The 22305-nt window shown below is 35.4% G+C and overlaps 1 protein-coding gene across 18 annotated transcripts in view; it reads left to right on the top strand.

The window, feature by feature from the left end:
* The window catches only part of LOC127858677 (dedicator of cytokinesis protein 1-like), a 158031-nt gene that overhangs the window by 19105 nt on the left and 116621 nt on the right, over positions 1-22305 (top strand). For all 18 annotated transcript variants that reach the window (XR_008039019.1, XR_008039018.1, XM_052395889.1 and 15 more), the window contains 4 exons: positions 4984-5047; positions 16495-16566; positions 17657-17741; positions 18779-18899. Coding sequence is in view for 16 of the 18 variants with exons in the window: in XM_052395889.1 (XP_052251849.1) it covers positions 4984-5047; positions 16495-16566; positions 17657-17741; positions 18779-18899 (342 nt within the window). In the remaining 2 variants the exon portion in view is untranslated. The remainder of the gene's footprint in view (positions 1-4983; positions 5048-16494; positions 16567-17656; positions 17742-18778; positions 18900-22305) is intronic.

Here is a 22305-nt window from a genome sequence, read left to right as displayed (position 1 = left end):
TCAAGTAGTATTTTCATTTTCTTATTAAATGTAGACAATACTTGATATTAAAGGTTGGGCATTCAAACTCAAAATGATTTTTTTCACATCATAACAAAATGACATTTAAACAAATGTCATCTATTGAAAGGAATGAATATTTTTAGCTCACCTGAGCACAATGTGCTGATGGTGAGCGTTTGTAATCGCCTTTTGTAAGTCGTGCGATTCGTCTCTATGATATCTTGGACGAGTTAGAAATGGTTAAGGTTGCTTGAAAACCATGTTTTTTCCAAATACTGCTATATATGGCTACAGTGAAATCCTTGTTAACACTCTAGAGGCCAAATTTATTATCCTATCTTCATGAAACTTGGTAAGAAGATTCGTCCCAATGATATCTTGGACCAGTTCAAAAATGATTCCAGTTGGTTGAAAAACATGGCTGCCAGGGGGCTGGGCATTTTTTCTTATATAGCTCTAGCAGGAGCTCTAGTAAAACCTTGTTAACACTCTAGAGGCCACATTTATTGTCTGATCATCATAAAACTTGGTCAGAATAATTTTCCTAATAATATCTTGGACGAGTTTTTAAATGGTTTTGGTTGATTAAAAAACATTGCCACCAGGTGGCAGAGCATTTTCCCCTATATTGCTATATATATGGCTATGGTAAAACCTTGTTCACACTCTAGAGGCCACATTTATTGTCCAATCTTCGTGAAACTTGGTCTGAAGATTTATCCCAATAATATCTTGGACGAGTTTGAAAATGGTTCCAGTTGGTTAAAAAAACATGGCTGCCATTTGAGAGGGGGGGGGGGGCTTCATGAAACTTGTGGTCAGAACATACGTCCCAATGACATCTTGGATGAGTTTGAAAATGGTTCTGGTCTGTTAAAAAACATGGCCATAAGGAGGTGGGGCATTTTTCCTTATATGGCTATATATGGCAATTGTTAAACCTTGTTAACACTCTAGAGGTCACATTTATTGTCCCATCTTCATGAAACTAAATCAGAAGATTTGTCCCAATGATATCTTGGACAAGATCGAAAGTGGTTTTGGCTGGTTGAAAAACATGGCCGCCAGTGGCGGGGCATTATTCATTATATGGCTATATACGGCTATTGTAAAACCTTGTTAAACCTTGTTAACACTCTAGAGGCCACATTTATTGTCCCATCTTAATGAAACTTGGTCAGAAGATTTGTCCCAATCATATCTTGGACGAGTTCGAAAGTGGTTTTGGCTGGTTGAAAAACATGGCCATAAGGAGGTGGGGCATTATTCATTATATGGCTATATACGGATTGTAAAACCTTGTTAAACCTTGTTAACACTCTAGAGGCCACATTTATTGTCCCATCTTAATGAAACTTGGTCAGAAGATTTGTCCCAATCATATCTTGGACGAGTTCGAAAGTGGTTTTGGCTGGTTGAAAAACATGGACGCCAGGGGCAGGCATTATTCATTATATGGCTATTATAAAAACTTGTTTACACTCTAAAAGTCACATTTTATTGTCCAATCTTCTTGAAACTCGGTCACAACATTTGTCCCAATTATATCTAAGATGAGATCGAAAATGGCTCCGATTGGTTGAATAACATGGCCGTCACGGGGCACGGCCTTTTTTCTTATATGGCTATAGTAAAAACTTGTTAACACTCTAAAAGTCAAATTTATTGTCCAATCTTGTTAACACTTTGTTTTAATGATATCTTGGATCTGTTCGAAAATAGTTTTGGTCTGTTGAAAAACATCGCTACCAGGGGTCGGGGAATTTATCCTAAAATGGCAATAGTAAAACCTTGTTAACACTCTTAAACTTACATTTATAGTTCACTCTTCAAGAAACTTGGTCAGAACATTTGTTCTAATGATATCTTGGGGCTGCAATGAGCAGGTCAGTTCCTTTGTATTTCAGGTGAGCAACTTTTGGCCTTTCAGGCCCTCTTGTTATTTAAATAAGAAAAAAGCAGTCTTAACTCAGAGAAATGTTTTATAAATATATTTGTTTATATAATCAGCACTTGAAATTGTAAAAAAATAATAAAACATTTTAATACTTTTTTTGATAATATGCAAAATACACAAATTCACATGTCACAAATTTGTGAGCAAGTCCCTTAAAGCCATGATGAAATAGATTGGCGAAGTAAGTTTTTGTCTTGAGATTTATCTAAGAAACAATATAAATCTGTTTAAGCTGTAAAAAATGTGTAAGGTGAGACACTTAAATGTCATCTTAAATGATATATTGTTTCCAGTACTATTCAGATGATATTGCACTTTCTGTTGGCATAGATTTTTTGTAAGGGTTTAAAAAATGTTTTAGACAACTAACTTCCTTTTCTCACGGTATCAGTCTGAAGTATGATAAAACATGACTGAAGTGGCAGGCCTTTATAATGAAGCCACTAGAGCTGCGTTATTTAACATCCTTGTCAACAGATTTATAGATATTAAAAATGAGCTGCGCTGGGGAAAAAGGTGGCTTAATGCATGTGTTGAAAGTGTCGTCCCAGATTAGCCTGTGTGGTCCACATTTTATGGAATTTTTCATTAACAGGAAGTCTATTCAAATTTAAAATCGGTCTAGGTAGAAAGTGTCGTCCCTGATTAGCCTGTTCAAAATGCACAGGCTTATCGTGGATGCCTCTTTACACACATGAATTAAGCCCCCTTTTCCCAGATGAGGCTCAAATGTAGCCGTTGCATTTGTGGAAGTGTCATCCAGTGCTTTCATTAACTCCTGAAAAATGTCTGAACTTCAGTTCAACTGAATCAAAATTAATATTAACTTGTTCATTAAAATACTTAAAGAATATATCAAAACATTTTGGTATGCTATATCAGTTGTGTATTTCACCCCACATACTGCAAACTTTGAATTATTATTATATGCGGAGCTTGTACTTTAAGGTGACATTTTTAGCTCACCTGATTGCTCAGGTGAGCTTTTGTGACCAGTCTTTGTCCGTCGTATGTCCGTACGTTTGTCTGATAACATTTGCTCGTAAACACTCTAGAGGCCACATTTCGTGTCCCATCTTCATGAAACTTGGTCAAAAGCTTTGTCCCAATGAAATCTCGGCTGAGTTTGAAACTGGGTTATGCCGGTTTAAAAACTAGGTCACTAGGTCAAAAAAAAAAGAAAAATCTTGTTAACACTGTAAAGTCACATTTCATGCCCAATCTTTATGTAACTTTGTCAAAATGTTTGTCTTAATGATATCTTGGTTGAGTTCAAAAGTGGTTCCGATTCGTTGAAAAACATGGCCACCAGTGGGCGGGGCAGTTTTCCTTATTTGGCTATAGAGAAACCTTGTAAACACTCTAGAAGTCACAATTTTGGCCAATCATCATGAAAATTGGTCAAAACATTGGTTTTATTGATATCTTGGACGAGTTTGAAAATGGTCGGGATCGGTGAAAAAACACTGGCCGCCAGTGGGCGGGGCATTTTTCTCTATATGTATGTAGTGAAAACATGTGAACACAGTGGAAGTCACATTTTTGGCCCAATTTTCATGAAATTTGCTCAGAACATTTGTTTCCTTGATACGAGAGTTGAGTTCAAAAATGGTTCCGGTCAGTTGAATAACATGGCTGCTGGGAGTGGGGCAGTTTTCTCATTATGCCCCCCCCCCCCTTTCGAAGAAGAGGGGGTATATTGTTTTGCTCATGTCGGTCCGTCCCTCTGCCAGATGATTTTCAGGTCACTAGGTCAAAGGTCAAGGTCACGGTGACCCAAAGCAGTAAAATGGTTTCCGGATGATAACTCAAAAACGCTTATGCCTAGGATCATGAAACTTCATAGATACATTGATCATGACTCGCAGATAACCTCTATTGATTTTCAGGTCACTAGGTCAAAGGTCAAGGTCACGATCCGAAATAGTAAAATGGTTTCCGGATGATAACTCAAGAACGCTTATGCCTAGGATCATGAAACCTTAATAGGTACATTGGTCATGACTCATAGATTACCCCTATTGATTTTCAGGTCACTAGGTCAAAGGTCAAGGTCACAGTGACCCGAAATAGTAAAATGGTTTCCAGATGATAACCTAAGAACGCTTATGCCTAGGATTGTGAAACTTCATTGGTACATTGATCATGACTCGAAGATGACCCCTATTGATTTTCAGGTCACTAGGTCAAAGGTCAAGGTAACGTTGACCTGAAATAGTAAAATGGTTTCTGGATGATTACTCAAGAACACTTATGCCTAGGTTCATGAAACTTCATAGGCATATTGATCATGACTCGTAGATGACCCCTATTGATTATCAGGTCAAAGGTCAAGGTCACAGTGCCAAAAAATGTATTAACACAATGTCTGTCAAGGTCATGGTGACTCAACTTAGAAAAATGGTTTCCGGATGATAACTCAAGAATGCTTACGCCTAGGATCATGAAACTTCATAGGTACATTGATTGTGACTCGCAGATGAAATAATAATGAAACTTGACCAGGATGTTTGTCTGGACAATAACTAGGTCAAGTTTGACATTTGGTAAAGATTAAATGAACTGACTCCTCTCAGGTGAGCAAACTAGGGCCATCTTGGCCCTCTTGTAAAAACTTGTCGCTACACATTGCTAGAATACTAGAATTTTTAAGCCAATTTGGGATGTTGTTATCCGTCCATGACAGCCATGACAGCATAATAACCTAAAAAGCAATAAGAACAATTTGTATTTCTGCTTTAATCTTTGGTTTAACTTTGACTTTGGTTAGTATGACGAAAGAAAAACAATATTTCCAAAGACCAAAAGAATAAAAAAATTACATTAAGCAGGCCAAGCAATGTTTATTCTTGTAAACTTTTGTGTCTCTATAGAAGTGGTACTTTTTATGCAATCAATAGATATAATAACAATCATATAATATTAGGCATTGAATAACATATCTGCTTTTTACATCAAACTTCTCAGGAGCATTCATACTATAAAATGAACACTTTTCCATCTTTTAATGGAATGCATTGTAGGATTTAGATGCCAAAGATCGACACTTGGAGAAGGTGTTCTTGGTATTCCAGATAGTTCGAAACGGTAAGTGATATCCGTCTGTCTGATGTACATAGACAACCTGGCACAGATCATCATCCTTAATCTGAGTCTCACTCTCTCCAAATGAGTCTTAAAGCATGTGAGTAGGGTGTAGTCCCGGATGAGCCAGCACAGTTGGGACACAACTTTCTCCCTTAACTGGATGTGTGCAAAGAAGAGACTTTCTTTAAACAAAGCAATAATAGTGGAAAATGTTCTCCCAATTACACTTTGTGGACTGCACATGCTAATCTGGGACTACATTTAACATGTATGCATTAAGACCCATTTTCCCAGAAAGAGGCTCATTTAACAACATAAAACAGGTGACATTTTCTAAATAGACAATTATTAAGTCCATATTTACATTTTTGTTATTACTTTTTGTTCTTATATTGTTATTTGTTCTTAAAAATAGTGCATTTGTTTGTCCAGAGGAAATTTTACTCTCAAAATGCCATTTTCGTTTGATCTATACTATATTTTGCAAACAGAGACTATCTTTATTCAGTAGGCTTGTAATGAAATATAGATGGCATGCTTAAAAGAAAATGGTGTAATTTGTGCTTTTTTGCTAAGCAAAAATATTCTCTGCAGTGGACAAAATGCACAATAGCCTAAAAATACTAAAATGCTTATAAAATGTTAACATTTGTGACACTGGCTGCATTGTTTCATATGATGAATGTTAATTGAATGTAACTTAACCTGCTGTTTTTAAATACTAAAATCTAGTATTTTTGTAGTTTTTTCTAAAAATGCTTTTCTCTTGACAAATAATAATATCTAGTATTTTTTAAAGATTTTTTAGATGCGCTTTTATTGACTATTCCATGGAAGCCTTGTTTTGTTGAAAAATGTTATGATAGAAATGAAACATTCAAATGGTCTTACTATTTATCCTCACAAAAACATTAGCTAGTTGCTTAGTTGATGCTTTTCAATATAACCGGTAGTAGAAGATTATTGCTAGCATATTAAATACTTTTGTATTGCTATATGGCATTACAATATAAACATGTATGCTCTTTAATTAACTCACTCACTGAAATTCCCCAGTATTCTTGTTAATGCCATTGGGACATGGGTAGGAATTGGTGCATTATTTAAATGAAACATTTCCATACCATTTATTATTTCACTAATACAAAAAACTTTAAAATATAAAACCATTTTAACAGTCGAAGAAGAAAACTCGAACCGAACCGGTATCCATCAGAAAACTACAATATTTAGACCTGGATTTGGTTTTAGAGGTATTGTCAGGAAAAATGCAAAGAGTGCAGTGAAGTCTGATAGGTTAACATTGATATGGTGTTGATATAGGTTACATTGCACATGGTTTTGGTGTGAGGTTAACTTACGTTTTTTGTAGTCTGGTTGGATTTTTTTGGTTATTTTTGGATATTTTTATGCCCCCTTTCGAAGAAAAGGGGGTATATAGTGATGGGACTGTCCGTCCGTCTGTCTGTCTGTCCGTCTGTCTGTCCATCTTTCCGTCACACTTTGCGTTTAGGTTTCGAAAATGCTCATAACTTCTATGTGCCTTGAGATATAACCTTCATATTTGGTATGCATGTGTTTATGGACAAGGTCTTTCCATACCCACACAAATTTTGACCCCTGTGACCTTGAAGTAAGGGTCCGCGTTTAGGTTTCGAAATCTGCGTTTAGGTTTTGAAAAATGCTCATAACCTCTATGTCCCTTGAGATATTACCTTCATATTTGGTATGCATGTGTATATGGACAAGGCCTTTCCATACGCACACAAATTTTGACCCCTTGACCTTGAACTTAGTGTCCGCGTTTAGGTTTCGAAATCTGCGTTTAGGTTTAGAAAAAAGCTCATAACTTCTATCAAGCGTTTATAGGGGGCATAAGTCATCCTATGGTGACAGCTCTTGTTTAATTATTGATTTTATGCAGTATATATTAATAACAAGATGATCACCCCGAAAAAGTAAGAAATGCACAGTTTATTACTGGTGATGTATAAATTTATAATACTCTTATATATTTAAAATATTAAGCCTTTATCATAGCATTTTCTTACAACATTTAAATAATTAAAAGTAAATCAAGTCATATGACAAATATTTTAACAATTCTAAATTCATCATGTAGGCATGATATTCAGAGAAACTATAATAATATCGCATGTTACAGTGTATTAGAACTAGAATGTTTCGCAAAAATGTTAAATGTCATTCTTTACCTTTTTCGGGAATAGTTTCTGGGTCTATCAGGTATTTATATTAATATCTATGAAAGTAAAATAATTTTAGTAGGGATTGAATTGAATATTGGTATTCAAGTATTCATATTTTCATTCAGTCTAATTATATTTATATTCAGTCAAATATTTTAATATTTATATTATTTTTAAAAACTACAGTCTACTCTCGTTATCTCGACATGGAATATCTCGATATACTCGATATGTCGAAGTCAGCTCAATGTCCCAACTTTTTTTCTTCTTTATATATATATATAAATAAATATCACATATCTCGATTTTCGTTATGTCGAATAATTCGATTGCTCGATATAAAAATTTGTCCCGGGTCCCGATTTTACATGTATTTACCGTAATTACTCTATGTTTTCGGACACTCTAAGTTTTCGGACACCCCTTTTTTTAGCAAAAAATAATTATTTTTCGTGACTCTTAATTTTTGGACACACGAGTTTTTGTCCATAATTTAAGTCTCTAAGTTTTCGGACAGTATATTTTACAGCGCTATTTTACCAAATTTAGGTCCTGTTTTTGATATCTAATGACACTTCGATCATGGGGTTTTACAACCAGATTAACATCTGAAAAAAACATGGCAGGTGCATGCCTGAGGGCAATGGACCATTACATTTGCGTTATTGGTTAAATAACCTTTAAACCGGTATTAAACAATGGTTTCACCAGATAGCATAAGCGTTATGACAATTACCAGGGGTAGTGCCAATTAACAGTTCAAGTATCTACCACGGTGGTACTACCCCTTCTCAGTAAAATAACTGCGACAAATACTAAAGGCTTCAAAGAGTGATGCACCCTATTGCAAGTTTTACGAACAATGGAAGGTATAAGACAACAACTATCGGAAATGAACAAACAAAGAATTCATAGTTTGCTTTTTTTATTGCGTATTATAGGTTCATACTAGAGAGTATCGGTACATCACATGCTCATCATCTTTGAACTTGTTGGTCAAAGAACAACCTTGTAGTAACTTTCTGTCAAATAAATTAAGCATTTAAAATTATTTAAAATGCAGTGCAATTATATATAACTGTAATTTATACTATATGGCATGGTATTTTACAAGAGCGTGCTATTACCGGTAGTCGTTGATGCAATTGATGCTATTTTCGGACACTTCAATTTTCGACTCTTAAGTTTTCGGACACCTGTATTTTGTGAATATTTTTTGTATCTAAGTTTTTGGACACGAATTTATTTTTTAGTGTCCGAAAACATAGAGTAATTACGGTACTGTGGTTTATCTCGAAGTGCGAATAACTGTCCCAGTGTCGGCAAAGGTGAGAAATTTTGTCTTTGATACTTTTCCGTCCCGCCTCGCCTGGCTGCTGCCGATACTGTGCGGTAGATAATTGATCTGTTAATTGCATCAATGACCACATGTGTGTAATGTCGTTAGCCATTAACACTTGAGTAAGGCCTGCCACTTTAACTGTCACTTTAACTGCAATTAATACACAGCCTGCCAAAAGACTAATGGTTTTTACAAACAACATTCCAAAATGCATTGAGTTATAATTGTGCGTATATATACTGTCGCAGTTTACAGTTTGGATTTAAATGATCGCAAAATTGTTAAATAGCAAATTTTAACGTGCCTCGTAAAAACGCGTATATATAAGGTTATAGATAGGGTAGTAGAGAGTATTATGCCACACGATGATGGCTTTAGTAAGACCACTTAGCAGGTATTTAGATGTTAAAAACAAGGTAAACTTTCGTCTCAGTTTGCCTTATCCGATGTCTCTAACTCTCATTATCTCGATATTTTTTCTTGTTCCCGCCGACTTTTAGATAACGAGGGTGGACTGTATTTGGTACCTTCAGCTGTATTTAATAAGCAATTTTCTTTTATTGGCTTACATGTATACAGGTGTGTGGTTTTCGCCGAGATTTCAACTGATGAAATTGACCCTGGGATTATTTGAGACATTCATATTACGCTTGCAACATTATCCACTTGCATATAGACCTTTTTAGCTCACCTGAGCACAACGTGCTCATGGTCAGCTTTTGTGATCGCCTTTTGTCCGTCATCCGTTGTCCGTCGTCCGTCGTGCGACTTCAACATTTGCCTTGTTCACTCTCTAGAGGCCACATTTATTGTCTAATCTTCATGAAATTTGGTCAGAAGATTGGTTTCAATGATACATGAATGACAATGACAATGAAACATGGCTGCCAAGGGGCGGGGCATTTTTCCTTATATGTCTATATATTGCGATAGCAAAATCTTGTTAACACTCTAGAGGCCACATTTATAGTCCGATCCTCATAAAACTTGGTCAGAAGATTCATCCCAATAATATCTTGGACGAGTTCCAAAATGATGTCGGTTGGTTAAAAAACATGGCCACCAGGGGGCGGGGCATGAAACTTACTGAGAAGATTTGTCCCACTGATATCTTGGATGAGTTCAGAAATGGTAACCTTTGCTTGAAAAACATTGCTGCCAAGGGGCGGGCATTTTTCCTTATATGGCTTTATATGAATATAGTAAAATCTTTTTAACACTCTAGAGGCCACATTTATTGTCCAATCTTCATGAAACTTGGTCAGAAGATTCATCCCAATAATATCTTGAACGAGTTCAAAAATGATGCCGGTTGTTTGAAAAACAAGGCCGCCAGGAGGCGGAGCATTTTTCCTTATATGGCTATCGTAAAACCTTGTTAACACTCTAGAGGCCACATTTATTGTCCAATCTTGATGAAATTTGGTCAGAAGATTTGTCTTAATGATATCTTGGATGAGTTCGAAATGGTTACGTTTGCTTGAAAAACATGGCCACCAAGGGGCGGAGCATTTTTCCTTATATGGCTATATAAGGCTATAGTAAAATCTTGTTAACACTCTAGAGGCCACATTTATAGTCCGATCTTCATAAAACTCGGTCAGAAGATTCATCCCAATAATATCTTGGAAGAGTTCAAAAATGATGCCGGTTGGTTTAAAAACATGGCCACCACAGGGCGGGGCTATTTTCCTAATATGGCTTTAGTAAAACCTTGTTAATACTCTAGAGGTCACATTTATTTTCCAATCATCATGAAACTTGGTCAGAAGATTTGTCCCAATGATATCTTGGATGAGTTCGAAAATGGTTTTGGTTGCTTTAAAAACATGGCCACCAGGGGCAGGGCATTTTTCCTTATATGGCTATATCTGGCTATAGTAAAACCTTGTAAACACTCTAGAGGCCACATTTATTGTCCAATCTTCATGAAATTTAGTCTGAAGATTGGTCTCAATGATATCTTGGATGAGTATGAAAATAATTATGTTTGCTTGAAAAAAATGCTTCCAAGGGGTGGGGCATTTTTCCTTATGAGGCTATTGTAAAATCTTGTTAACACTCTTAGAGGCCACATTTACTGTCCGATCTTCATGCAACCTTGTTCAGAAGATTTGTTCTGATAATATCTTGGACGAGTTCAAAAATGATGCCGGTTGGTTGAAAAACATGGCTGCCAGGGGGCGGGGCATTTTTCCTTATATGGCTATAGTAAAACCTTGTTTACACTCTAGAGGCCACATTTATTTTCCAATCTTTGTGAAACTTGGTCAGAAGATTTATCCCAATAATATCTTGTTATCTCAGGTGAGCGAATTTGGGCCTTTCAGGCCCTCTTGTTTATGAAAAATACATTGGCTGTTGGTTCCCAATCATCCAATCCAATGCGGTTTTATTATCATAGATATTCATGAATTACTGATCACATGATAACATGTTGTTTATTGTTCTTTTAACAACACTTTATGAAATGCTGACCATGTTGCAAAAGTGAACACATTATAAACTAAATACTGCCACATCGTTCACATGGATTGGGACACAAAATGATGAGCCTTATTATCCCCGTTAAAAAATTTTTTCGGAGGGGATATAGTAATTGGTCCTGTCCGTCTGTCAGTCTGTCCGTCCGGCTGAAACTTAGTGACTAAGAACCATAACTCTATCTACCTTAGTTTTTGAATTATCTCCCCTTTTATATAACTTTAAAGTTAATTTTTGTCCGGAGCACAACTCTAAATCTACTAAAGGGATTTACTTGAAACTTGAAATATAAACATATGGCAACTAGGAGAAGTGCAGTGACCAAGAAGTATAACTCTATCTACCTTAGTTTTTTAATTATCTCCCCTTTAACATAATTTTAAAGTAAATTTTGGTTTAAATTTTTGTGCAGAGCATAATGAATTATCTCCCTTTATTTGTTTTTACAAATATTATTCTACTCTCTAAAACAAATGTTGTCATACAAGCAAACATATTTCGGCGGGGATTTGGTACTACTGTGACAAGCTCTTGTTGAATTTATCTCTATGCCAACTGTTAAATATGCATCCTTTAATAGCTATAATATGAAGGTCAGAATTTCAGAAATAAATCTTGTGGTAAAATTCAATAAAGTGTTAATGATTTACGTCTGTTTAAAGAGGTTTATCACCCAGTTACACGCATCTCAACTGAATTAAGTTTACATAATTTTCTTCCCCTTTTACGACTTAGATACATATTTTGACGCATTTGTTGTCCCTTCGAAAATTAAATTTAATTTAACACCATTCTTTCAAGAATCAAGTTTTTAAGGCTTCATTTCCAACCCTTAGATATTGATGATCAGCAAACAGCATAAAACCTGAACAGACTGCGAGTTACTGGTGGGCTGATCTGGTTTAACGCTGTTTGCACATAGCAATTTTCATCTTGCCTCTGAGTGGGAAAGGGTTTATGCATTAACTCTTTCAGTGCTGAACCCGAATTTTGAAGGCCTTTGCAAACAGTTTGGATCCAGATGAGAGGCCACAGAACGTGGCGTCTCATCAGTATCCAAACTGTTTGCTATTCTTATAGTCTTCTTTAAAAAAAAAATAAGAAAATGCTAAGTTTGGAAATTCAGCAGACGACATTTTAGCAGACGACAAATTTCCCAGCATGCAAAGGGTTTACAATTTTGGTTTTCAATAAATGGATTTTCAACAGAAGTCAGCAAGTGTCTTACATATTTGAATTGAACTTGTGATAAAATTCTAAAAAAGCCACACACTGTTACTATTAATGAGTTAAAACTGAGATTAACTGACATGAATTAATTAACTGTAGCAAATTATCTGTTATATTGGCTGAATATGTGATCATAATACAGCATCATGTAAGGTTTTGACAATGTTATAAGCGATAGGTTTTACTAGCAAATTTACAATAATGGTTGACAAATGTTGAATATAGTTGTTTTTACTGTTGCATCTGACACTGTGCCGCATATTCAACATATTACAAGTTACCTTGGCCCATATTTCCTACCTTAATATATGCAGGCAAATAAAAATGCCTATGCCATAAACAAACTGTTTTTTTTAAGAAAATAATGTTGTAATTGTACATGTAGATGGGAAATTGCATGGTAGACAACACTTTTAAATGCTTCTTAAAACAGAAGCCTAAAGAATATTCTTAATTTGTAGACTTAAGTTTAAGAATCAGTTTGTGAAAATGGCCCCTGATACTAATATGTACCATTAAAATCAAGGTTTTGTAGCTTTTGGTGAAAAACTGTTTAAATGTTTAGAAATAATAATTTTTAGCTCGACTATTATATATGAAATATATATAGTGGAGCTATCCTGCTCACCCCGGCGTCGGCTTTAACGTTAGCGTGCAAATGTTAAAATTTGCGTACCACCCCAAAAAATTTATATGTCCCTTGACATATTGCTTTCATATTTTGCATACTTCTTTACCAACATGACCCCAACCTATAAACAAGAGCAGACAACTGTATCAAGCATTTTGTAAGAATTATGGCCCTTTTTCCACTTAGAATATGCATTTTATTGATAACTCTATGTTAAAGTTTGCGTACCACTCCAAATATTTCCTATATCCTTTGACCAGGGATCATATTTTTTTTGGTTTTGTCGATCCTAGACCGATTGGGGTCATGAAAGACCGATTGAAAATCCCAAACATTCGGTCCTATTCTGTTTTCTAAAATTCGCATGTCATGAAATCGATTACACAGTGAACATGCTTACACACCCTATTTACATTCTTATCTCAATTAGGTGTGATATACCATTCGCTGCAGTCTCTAAACCGGTCAGGACCAGTTTATTGCATGTCAGCCAACTAATATCACTAGTATGACCCCAAGCAGCAAATATTCGCGCGGTTGTGTATTAGTCATGCGTGAATAACCTGTGTCAATATCAATCGATAATTTCAATGGCTTATACCTAGCACATTAATTAATCGGTCCGTAACATGTACTCGTCCACGATAAAATCGTTGACAGTTACTTTGGAGATGAAAACCTTGATGTTATCCTCGTGGAAATTGTGCATTTCATGCATGAAACAGTATATAAACAAAGAAGAAAATCGGATATCCTGCAATAATTGTGGGTGGACCTTATACACTGAACGCATGCGCTGTAACTAAACAAAACATGCCGATACATTTTCCACCTAGCGTTATAATCCGGCAATAAATGAATAAAAGTCACGGATCTGATCGACAGAACAGCCGAAAGTTATTTTATGGGTAGAGCTTCACATAAAATAGTACACAAGAAAAATAATACATTGTATAAAGCTTTAGTAAAAATCGTGTAAGAATCAAAATAATTCGTGTACTTTATTGTTTGTTGTTGAATAACCACGACCAGAAGTTTAGATGTGTGGTATCAAATCACACAGATTAATAATATTGACAACAATGAAAAAAGTCATATAAAACAGCACACGAAACAACAATGAAATAGCAAATGATAAAACCAATTGAGAAAACTCGTATTTACCATTTAAAAAAATGCCTAAGGGAATTTAACTTGTACATTTATTATACTACCTTCATGAATGGCAAAATCATTTGTATATATTTTAATGTAATTTGTCATGATTTCAGATATAAATTTTCGGACACATTTTCCCCAGTTAAATCCAGACTGATTGATGTTGCCGGAAAATATGATCCCTGCCTTTGACATATTGCTTTCATATCTTGCAAACTTCTTTACCAACATGACCCCAATCTATAAACAAGAATGAGACAACTGTATCATGCATTTTGTAAGAATTATGACCCTTTTTTCACTTAGAATATGCATATTATTGATAAATCTATGTTAAAGTTTGCGTACCACCTCAAATATTTCCTATGTCCTTTGACATATTGCTTTCATATTTTGCATACTTCTTTACCAACATGACCCCAATGTATGAACAAGAGCAGACAACTGTATCAAGCATTTTGACAGAATTATGGCCCCTTTTATACTTAGATAATTGAACATTTGGTTAAGTTTTGTGTTTTGGTCCATTTTAGTTCTATAGTATCATAGCTATTGCTTTTTAGACTTAGAAAACTCGCTTTTTTGTCTTTGTAACTTAAAAATATTTTGTTAACTTTTGTGTTTAGATCCACTTTAATTCAAGTACTTTCTTACTATCATGATGTTACTGTACCTGGCAAGTTGAATTTGACCTTGACCTTTTAATTGACCTTCACTCTCAAGGTCAAAATAATAAATTTTGCTTAAATTGCCATAACTTCTTTATTTATGATCACATTTGATTCATACTTTGACAAAACAACACTTACCTGACATACCACAATGGACTCCACCCAAACCATCCCCCACGCCCCACCACAGAATCCCCCCCCCCATTTTTTTTTTTTTAAATATCATCTATTAAATGACCACACACCACACACCCACATTATACCCCCTCTCCATGATGGCTTACGTTATACTGTCAAGCACTCGAATAGTCGAGCGCGCTGTCAGCAAGCACTCGAATAGTCGAGAGCGCTGTCCTCTGACAGCTCTTGTTTAAATTGGGAAATTATTTGGCTTTTAATATAATTCAAATTTTAGAATATTTAATGGAGTTTTAGCTATTTGAATGTAAGTATGTCGATAGAATAATCAAACAAGTGACTAGTTTTGCCTACCCTATATAATTTTTAGTGATGGCTGTTTTTACTATCCAACTTTTATTATTTTGAGGGTTTATCATCAAGTTGTTATATCTGCTTAACAATACCATTTCACACACACCAGTTACATGATCAACCCTCAATAAATAGTTTGTAAAGTTGTATGTTGTGATTTGGTATAATTATAGATAATGTTTCTCTTATATGTAGTGAAGACTGTTTTACATAGAGTTTTCTTGTTTGTTTGCCATGGTGTTGTTTAGAGTGTTTGTAGATTATACTGTTGTTAATTACTTGTATGCAAATAAGAAATTCGCCAATTAAAAAAAACAGGAATTGAGAATTAAATGTTAATCATTTCATGTTCATCACTAATGTCATTTTCAGTTCATTTTTTATAGTGATTTATCTTCTGTGATACATAAGTAAATGTGAATATGGAAATGACATTAAATATACCAATTAAAAAACAAGGACTTGAATAAAACATGTATAACTTTGTATCTTAACTCTTACAGAATACTTTTTTTATTGTCCATGTCTCATGCAGAATGTGTATTGTTCCATATTAGGTCAGTAGCCTTTCATTTTAGCTTTGTAATGTTAAATGAGGTCATGAAAGTTAACAATATGATGTTTGAAGTTTTATGCGACGTTTTTCATTGACAACAATAAATAAAGTTTAAAAGTATTGAAGATAGTCTACAGACTTATTAATAGTCCTGGGGAAAACAACCCAGAAATGAATTTTTTAAATCAAGTCTTTAAAATGTCGATTAATAATGGATTAGCACACACTATAAAAAGGAAAGGTCATGGGCAATTTAGCTAAGCGTTTGCTCTGTCAACTTGCGAAGGCAATCTTTAAGGAAACAGTATATATAGGCTGTCATGAATTATTCAGCTGCAAGGTTTGCGTATTGTTCTGGGGTGGTACTACAGAAACATCTTAAGCCATTTCTTAAATAATTTCACTTAAGTTCAAAATTACAATGTTTTGTTTCTTTACTAAATAACGAAACAAATGTTTTTTTGGTACTCCTAAAATAACATTGGAATCATGATGTTATTTCAATGTATATATTGATGCCAAGCTATTGCAAAATGAAATGAAACACTTAAGAAAATTTCTCAATTTAAGGGTACAAATAAAATTTAAATTAACATGATTCTGGAATTCGACCCCTGATCTGTATAAGAAAACACAGATTGTTTTCCATGTCATTTTTTTTATTCCTGTGTTGCAGGAGTGATGGATCACAAAGATTCGGATGACAAAAAACAGACGAAGGGTCTACGTCGACCATTTGGGGCAGCGTGTAAGTTTTAGGTTTCCTCCTTTTTTCTTTTTTTTCTATATAAAAACAAAAAAAAATAAGTTTTGAATATTTATAAATGATGACAGAATCCTTGACACCCAGGGTATAATCCTTTTTCACAACATTATATAATGTTGGGGAACTGGCATGTAAATTTATTTTCATGAACATTGATAACATACTATTGACCAATGAAATCACACTTTACATTTAGAAACTCCTGGAATGTAGAATGGGTAGCAACAATATGACAAAAGTGAACGGATAGCAGTAAATATTGCAAAGCAACACTTCCTGCACTGTGACTGTTTTTTTTTTAAACTTTTCCCACCAAGATACGTATTTTTTTGCAATTGTAGTCCCTCAGAAAGTTAATTGTCCCCTACAGGTAAAACCGGAGGGGACTTATGGTTTGCGCTCTGTCAGTCTGTCACACTTTTCTGGATCCTGCGATAATTTTTTAAGTTCTTCATATTTTTTCATGAAACTTGAAACATGGACAGATGGCAATATAGGGATAATGCACGTCAATTCACTTTGTTCCTACGTCAAGAATTAAGATTGCTATGGCAACAAATATATTTAAAAAAAAATACTGAAAATGGTGGAGTTTCACCGGTAGGTAACCATATTGCTTGGCAATCTCTTGTTTAATTAAAGACCTTTCTTAATAGATTCAGGTTTTAAAGGCTTCATTTCCAACCCTTAGATACATGTACTGATGATCAGCAAACAGCATAAAACCTGAACACTAAGTGAATAGACTGCAAGTTAATTGCAGGCTGTTCTGGTTATATGCTGTTTGCACATAGCCAATTCACTTTGCCTCTGAGTGGAAAAGGGTTAAATAAAACCAGTACCACAGTTAATATGTGCAAAACAATCAGAATGCTCATACATTTAAAACATGCTGCAAAACATTATAAGAGAGCAAGATTATGCATATAAGATGAACATAATACGCAAACAGCATAAAACCTGAACAGACTGCGAGTTACTCGGTTTTATGCTGTTTGCACATAGCCATTTGCACTTTGCTTCTGAGTGGGACAGGGTTAAATGTATTATTGTACATGGGGTGTATTTACAGCGATGGACATCACGAAACTTCTCCAAGCACCCGGCCATGGGCCCGTGATATCAGAGGTAGACGAGGAGTTTGTGCCCTTCTTACAGTGAGTTACAGCACCTATTTATTTGAATTTCAAGCAGAAATATGATAAATTGTCCCTTGAATGCCAGCTGGGCTTCTTTGCAATCTGACCTTTCTTAGATGAATATTTGAACAAACTTTTTATTATGCCCCCGGTAGGGTGGCATATAGCAGTTGAACTGTCCGCCAGTCGGTCTGTCAGTCCGTCTGTAAAGTTTATTGGCCATAACTTTTGCAATATTGAAGATAGCAACTTGGCATGCATGTGTATCTCATCAAGCTGAACATTTTGATTGGTGAAAGGTCAAGGTCAATGTCATCTTTCAAGGTCAAAGGTCAATTATATGGCATCTGTCTGTCCGTCAGAAAACTTTAACATTGGCCATTACTTTTGCAATATTGAAGATAGCAACTTGATATTTGACTTGCATGTGTATCTCATGGAGCTGCACATTTTGAGTAGTGAAAGATCAAGGTCATCCTTCAAGGTCAAAGGTCAATTATATGACTTATGACTGTCCGTCCGAAAACTTTAATATTGGCCATAACTTTTGCAATATTGAAGATAGCAACTTGATATTTGGCATGCACGTGTATCTCCTGCAGCTGCACATTTTGAGTGGTGAAAGGTCAAGGTCATCCTTCAAGGTCAAAGGTAAAAAAAACAATAAATCCAAGGGAAGTAACAAGCTTTAAAGGGAGATAATTTCTATCAATCATTTGGTAGGCACAGATCATTATTACAAGGGAAGTAATATTTTTGATTATATCCCTTTGAAAAATATTACTTCCCTTATAAAAATTATCTATACCTGCCAAATGATAAAAATAATAATAATAAATTAAAGTGGCGCAGTAGGGGGCATTGTGTTTGTGACGAACACATCTCTTGTTGTCTATGGATCTGATGATAACTATGATGATGTTGATGATGATGATGACCATGATGATGTTGATGATGATGACCATGATGATGATGACAATCAATGATGGTGATAATCAATGATGATGATAATAAATGATGATGATGAGTGTAGATGTTGTTTGCTTGATATTAAGATGCGGAGAAAAGGAATTCATGGAAAGCTGCGTGAAGAAGACTGTTACAGGACGTGAATTTACGCACAGGGGACAGGGACTCTTTGTCTCTCTGAAACTCCTCAAAGGGGTCATCAAACAGGTATGCTGATTGGTTATTACCAGGTGAACATTCCTTTACTTTTTACCAACATCAATATGGTATGCTGATTGGTTATTACCAGGTTAACATTCCTTTACACTTTACCAACATCAAACAGGTATGCTGATTGGTTATTCCCAGGTGAACATTCCTTTACTCTTTACCAACATCAAACAGGTATATGATTGGTTATTCCCAGGTGAACATTCCTTTACTCTTTACTGACATCAAACAGGTATTTGATTGGTTCATCAGAAATCCTCTGTATATATTTTGTTATCACTAAATTGTAAATAGTGGTATAATGATCAATTATAATGTTAGAATGAATACTTTAAGGATGAAGCATAGTAATGTGTTTTTAATCAACCTGACATTAAAGGTCAATGCTTCAAAGCTATCACTACCAAAATGTAACTGTTGTTATACCAATTATTTCACTGGTTAAACTACTGTGCTTAATTGGACATGCTACCCAGGTTATGCCTTACTAACAATTCATGCGAACCAAGTTTGCTAGCTAAATCCCCAATGGTTGATCAAGGAGCTTAAGTAATAAGAGTGAAAGCGGTTTTATGTCCCCCTCCACTTTAGTGGGGGACATATTGTTTTTGCCCTGTCTGGTTGGTTGGTTGGTTGGTTTGTGTGTTTGTTTGCTCCAACTTTAACATTTTTGCCATAACTTTTGAAATATTGAAGATAGCAACTTCATATTTGGCATACATGTGTATCTTATGGAGCTGCACATTTTGAGTGGTAAAAGGTCAAGGTCATCCTTCAAGGTCAAAGGTCAAATTTTGCAATATTGAAGATATCAACTCGATATTTAGCATGCATGCGTATCACATGGAGCTGCACATTTTGAGTGGTGAAAGGTCAAAGTCAAAGTCATCCGTCAAGGTCAAAGGTCAAAATTTTTCAATATTAAAGATAGCAACTTGATATATCGCATGCATGCGTATCTCATGGAGCTGCACATTTTGAGTGGTGAAAGGTCAAGGTCATCCTTCAAGGCCAACGGTAAAATATATGGCTTCAAAGCGGCGCAGTAGGGGGCATTGTGTTTCACAAACACAGCTCTTGTTTACTGTATAATTTAAAAATTCACCATTTCATTTGTCAGAATATTAACACAAATGTAAGCATGTTTATTTTGCTGCTGTATATTTATTTGAATATTCAATCAGAACATCAGCAACAATTTTTATACCTATACTGGTGTCAATTAAAATCACTTGATTCCAATATGTGTATCTGGTAAAAGCAACCTTTTGGATAAACTCACTAATCTGCTGGTACAAATAAAGCTGACCCATTCATAATCCTTTAAATATCACACACTTAATCAACGGTTATTATTATGCCCCCCCTTCGAATAAGAGGGGGTATATTGCTTTGCTCATGTCGGTCGGTCGGTAGGTCGGTCGGTCGGTATGTCGGTCCGTCCACCAGGTGGTTGTCGTATGATAACTCAAGAACGCATATGCCTAGGATCATGAAACTTCATAGGTAGATTGATCATGACTCGCAGATGACCCCTACAGATTTTGAGGTCACTAGGTCAAAGGTCAAGGTCACGGTGACCCGAAATAGTAAATTGGTTTCCGGCTGATAACTCAAGAACGCATACGCCTAGGATCATGAAACTTCATGGGTAGATTGATCATGACTTGCAGATGACCCCTATTGATTTTGAGGTCACTAGGTCAAAGGTCAAGGTCACGGTGACCCGAAATAGTAAAATGGTTTCCGGATGATAACTCAAGAATGCATACGCCTAGGATCATGAAACTTCATGGGTAGATTGATCATGACTTGCAGATGACCGCTATTGATTTTGAGGTCACTAGGTCAAAGGTCAAGGTCACGGTGACCCGAAATAGTAAAATGGTTTCCGGATGATAACTCAAGAATGCATACGCCTAGGATCATGAAACTTCATGGGTAGATTGATCATGACTCGCAGATGACCCCTATTGATTTTGAGGTCACTAGGTCAAAGGTCAAGGTCACGGTGACCCGAAATAGTAAAATGGTTTCCGGATGATAATTCAAGAACGCATACGCCTAGGATCATGAAACTTCATGGGTAGATTGATCAAGACTCGCAGATGACCCCTATTGATTTTGGGGTCACAAGGTCAAAGGTCAAGGTCACGGTGACCCGAAATAGTAAAATGATTTTCGGATGATAACTCAAGAATGCTTTTGCTTAGGATCATGACACTTCATAGGTACATTGATCGTGACTCGCAGATGACCCCTATTGATTTTCAGGTCACTAGTTTATTCTGTTTTCACACTGTCCAGTAAAGAGACTTACAAATTGAATTTTTGACACATGTTCATTCATAATGATGTATAAGCCTTTGTTTCTGTGCCAGTAAATACTATGTTTATGGAAATGACGTGATAATTCAACATTTAAAAAACCAATGTAATATGATATGTAATATTATATGGCAACAGGACAGTTGTGATTTGCTGGGTCATTTTTATTTAGCTTGACCATCCAAGCGGTTGATAGCTTTGACAAACTGGTGGTCTGAAACATTGAGAAAATGTCACGATTTACTGACAATAAATCAAACATGTAATTCTTGCTACGCAACTTGCATTTAATTTTGTCAATTCAAATTATACATAAAAATATAATTAATTTTTAATCTGCTTGTTAATTGAAAAACAGCAACACAGTATGTATGTATAAAACAATGTTAATACATAAATAGGATCAAGCATATTAAAATATCAACTTAGATTTACTTTCCTTTACTGTGCAGGATTTGTAAAGTTAGGTTAATATTTGTGTATTGAACAAAAATAACAACAGTGTAAAGAAAAGTTAATTTGGGGATGTTCTATTCAAACCCTGAGAGTTCAGATTTCCTCAAATGCCAAGTAAAGATTGTAAATTTCAACCCACTCCTCTAGTTTTCAGAGGCACATATAATTAACTTTTGAGCTTAGTGTCTCATTTGTACATGCATTACTGTATTAACTCCAAATCAACTAGTACAAGTGGTAGGCCAGTATTACATGGACTGGTGTTCACTGTTTACACAGTTTCACAACCCCATCTGATACTGGTCAGTATCTTGGCAAGTGGCCAAAGTTGGGATTGGAATTAATGGTCTATTACATAACTGACTTCTGTGTGTGGTAAACACATGATACTGGTCATGTGGTCAAGTTGCACTTGTATACATTTGCCCAATACACAACACTAGCCTTGGCTATTTTTAATCAGATTGCATTGCTATCTATGGTGGTCATTGACTAGGGGAGTTAACTGCTATAAATAACATGTTTCATTACCATTAATAAATAAAACATTACAAATTGTGTGCACGTTTCACATATTGTCAAATAAGTCAAAATGTGTGAAAGGAATCCAAAAAATCAA

Source organism: Dreissena polymorpha, chromosome 14, assembly GCF_020536995.1.
Source record: "Dreissena polymorpha isolate Duluth1 chromosome 14, UMN_Dpol_1.0, whole genome shotgun sequence".
Classification (NCBI taxonomy): domain Eukaryota; kingdom Metazoa; phylum Mollusca; class Bivalvia; order Myida; family Dreissenidae; genus Dreissena; species Dreissena polymorpha.
This window is presented reverse-complemented; position numbering and strand designations above follow the sequence as displayed.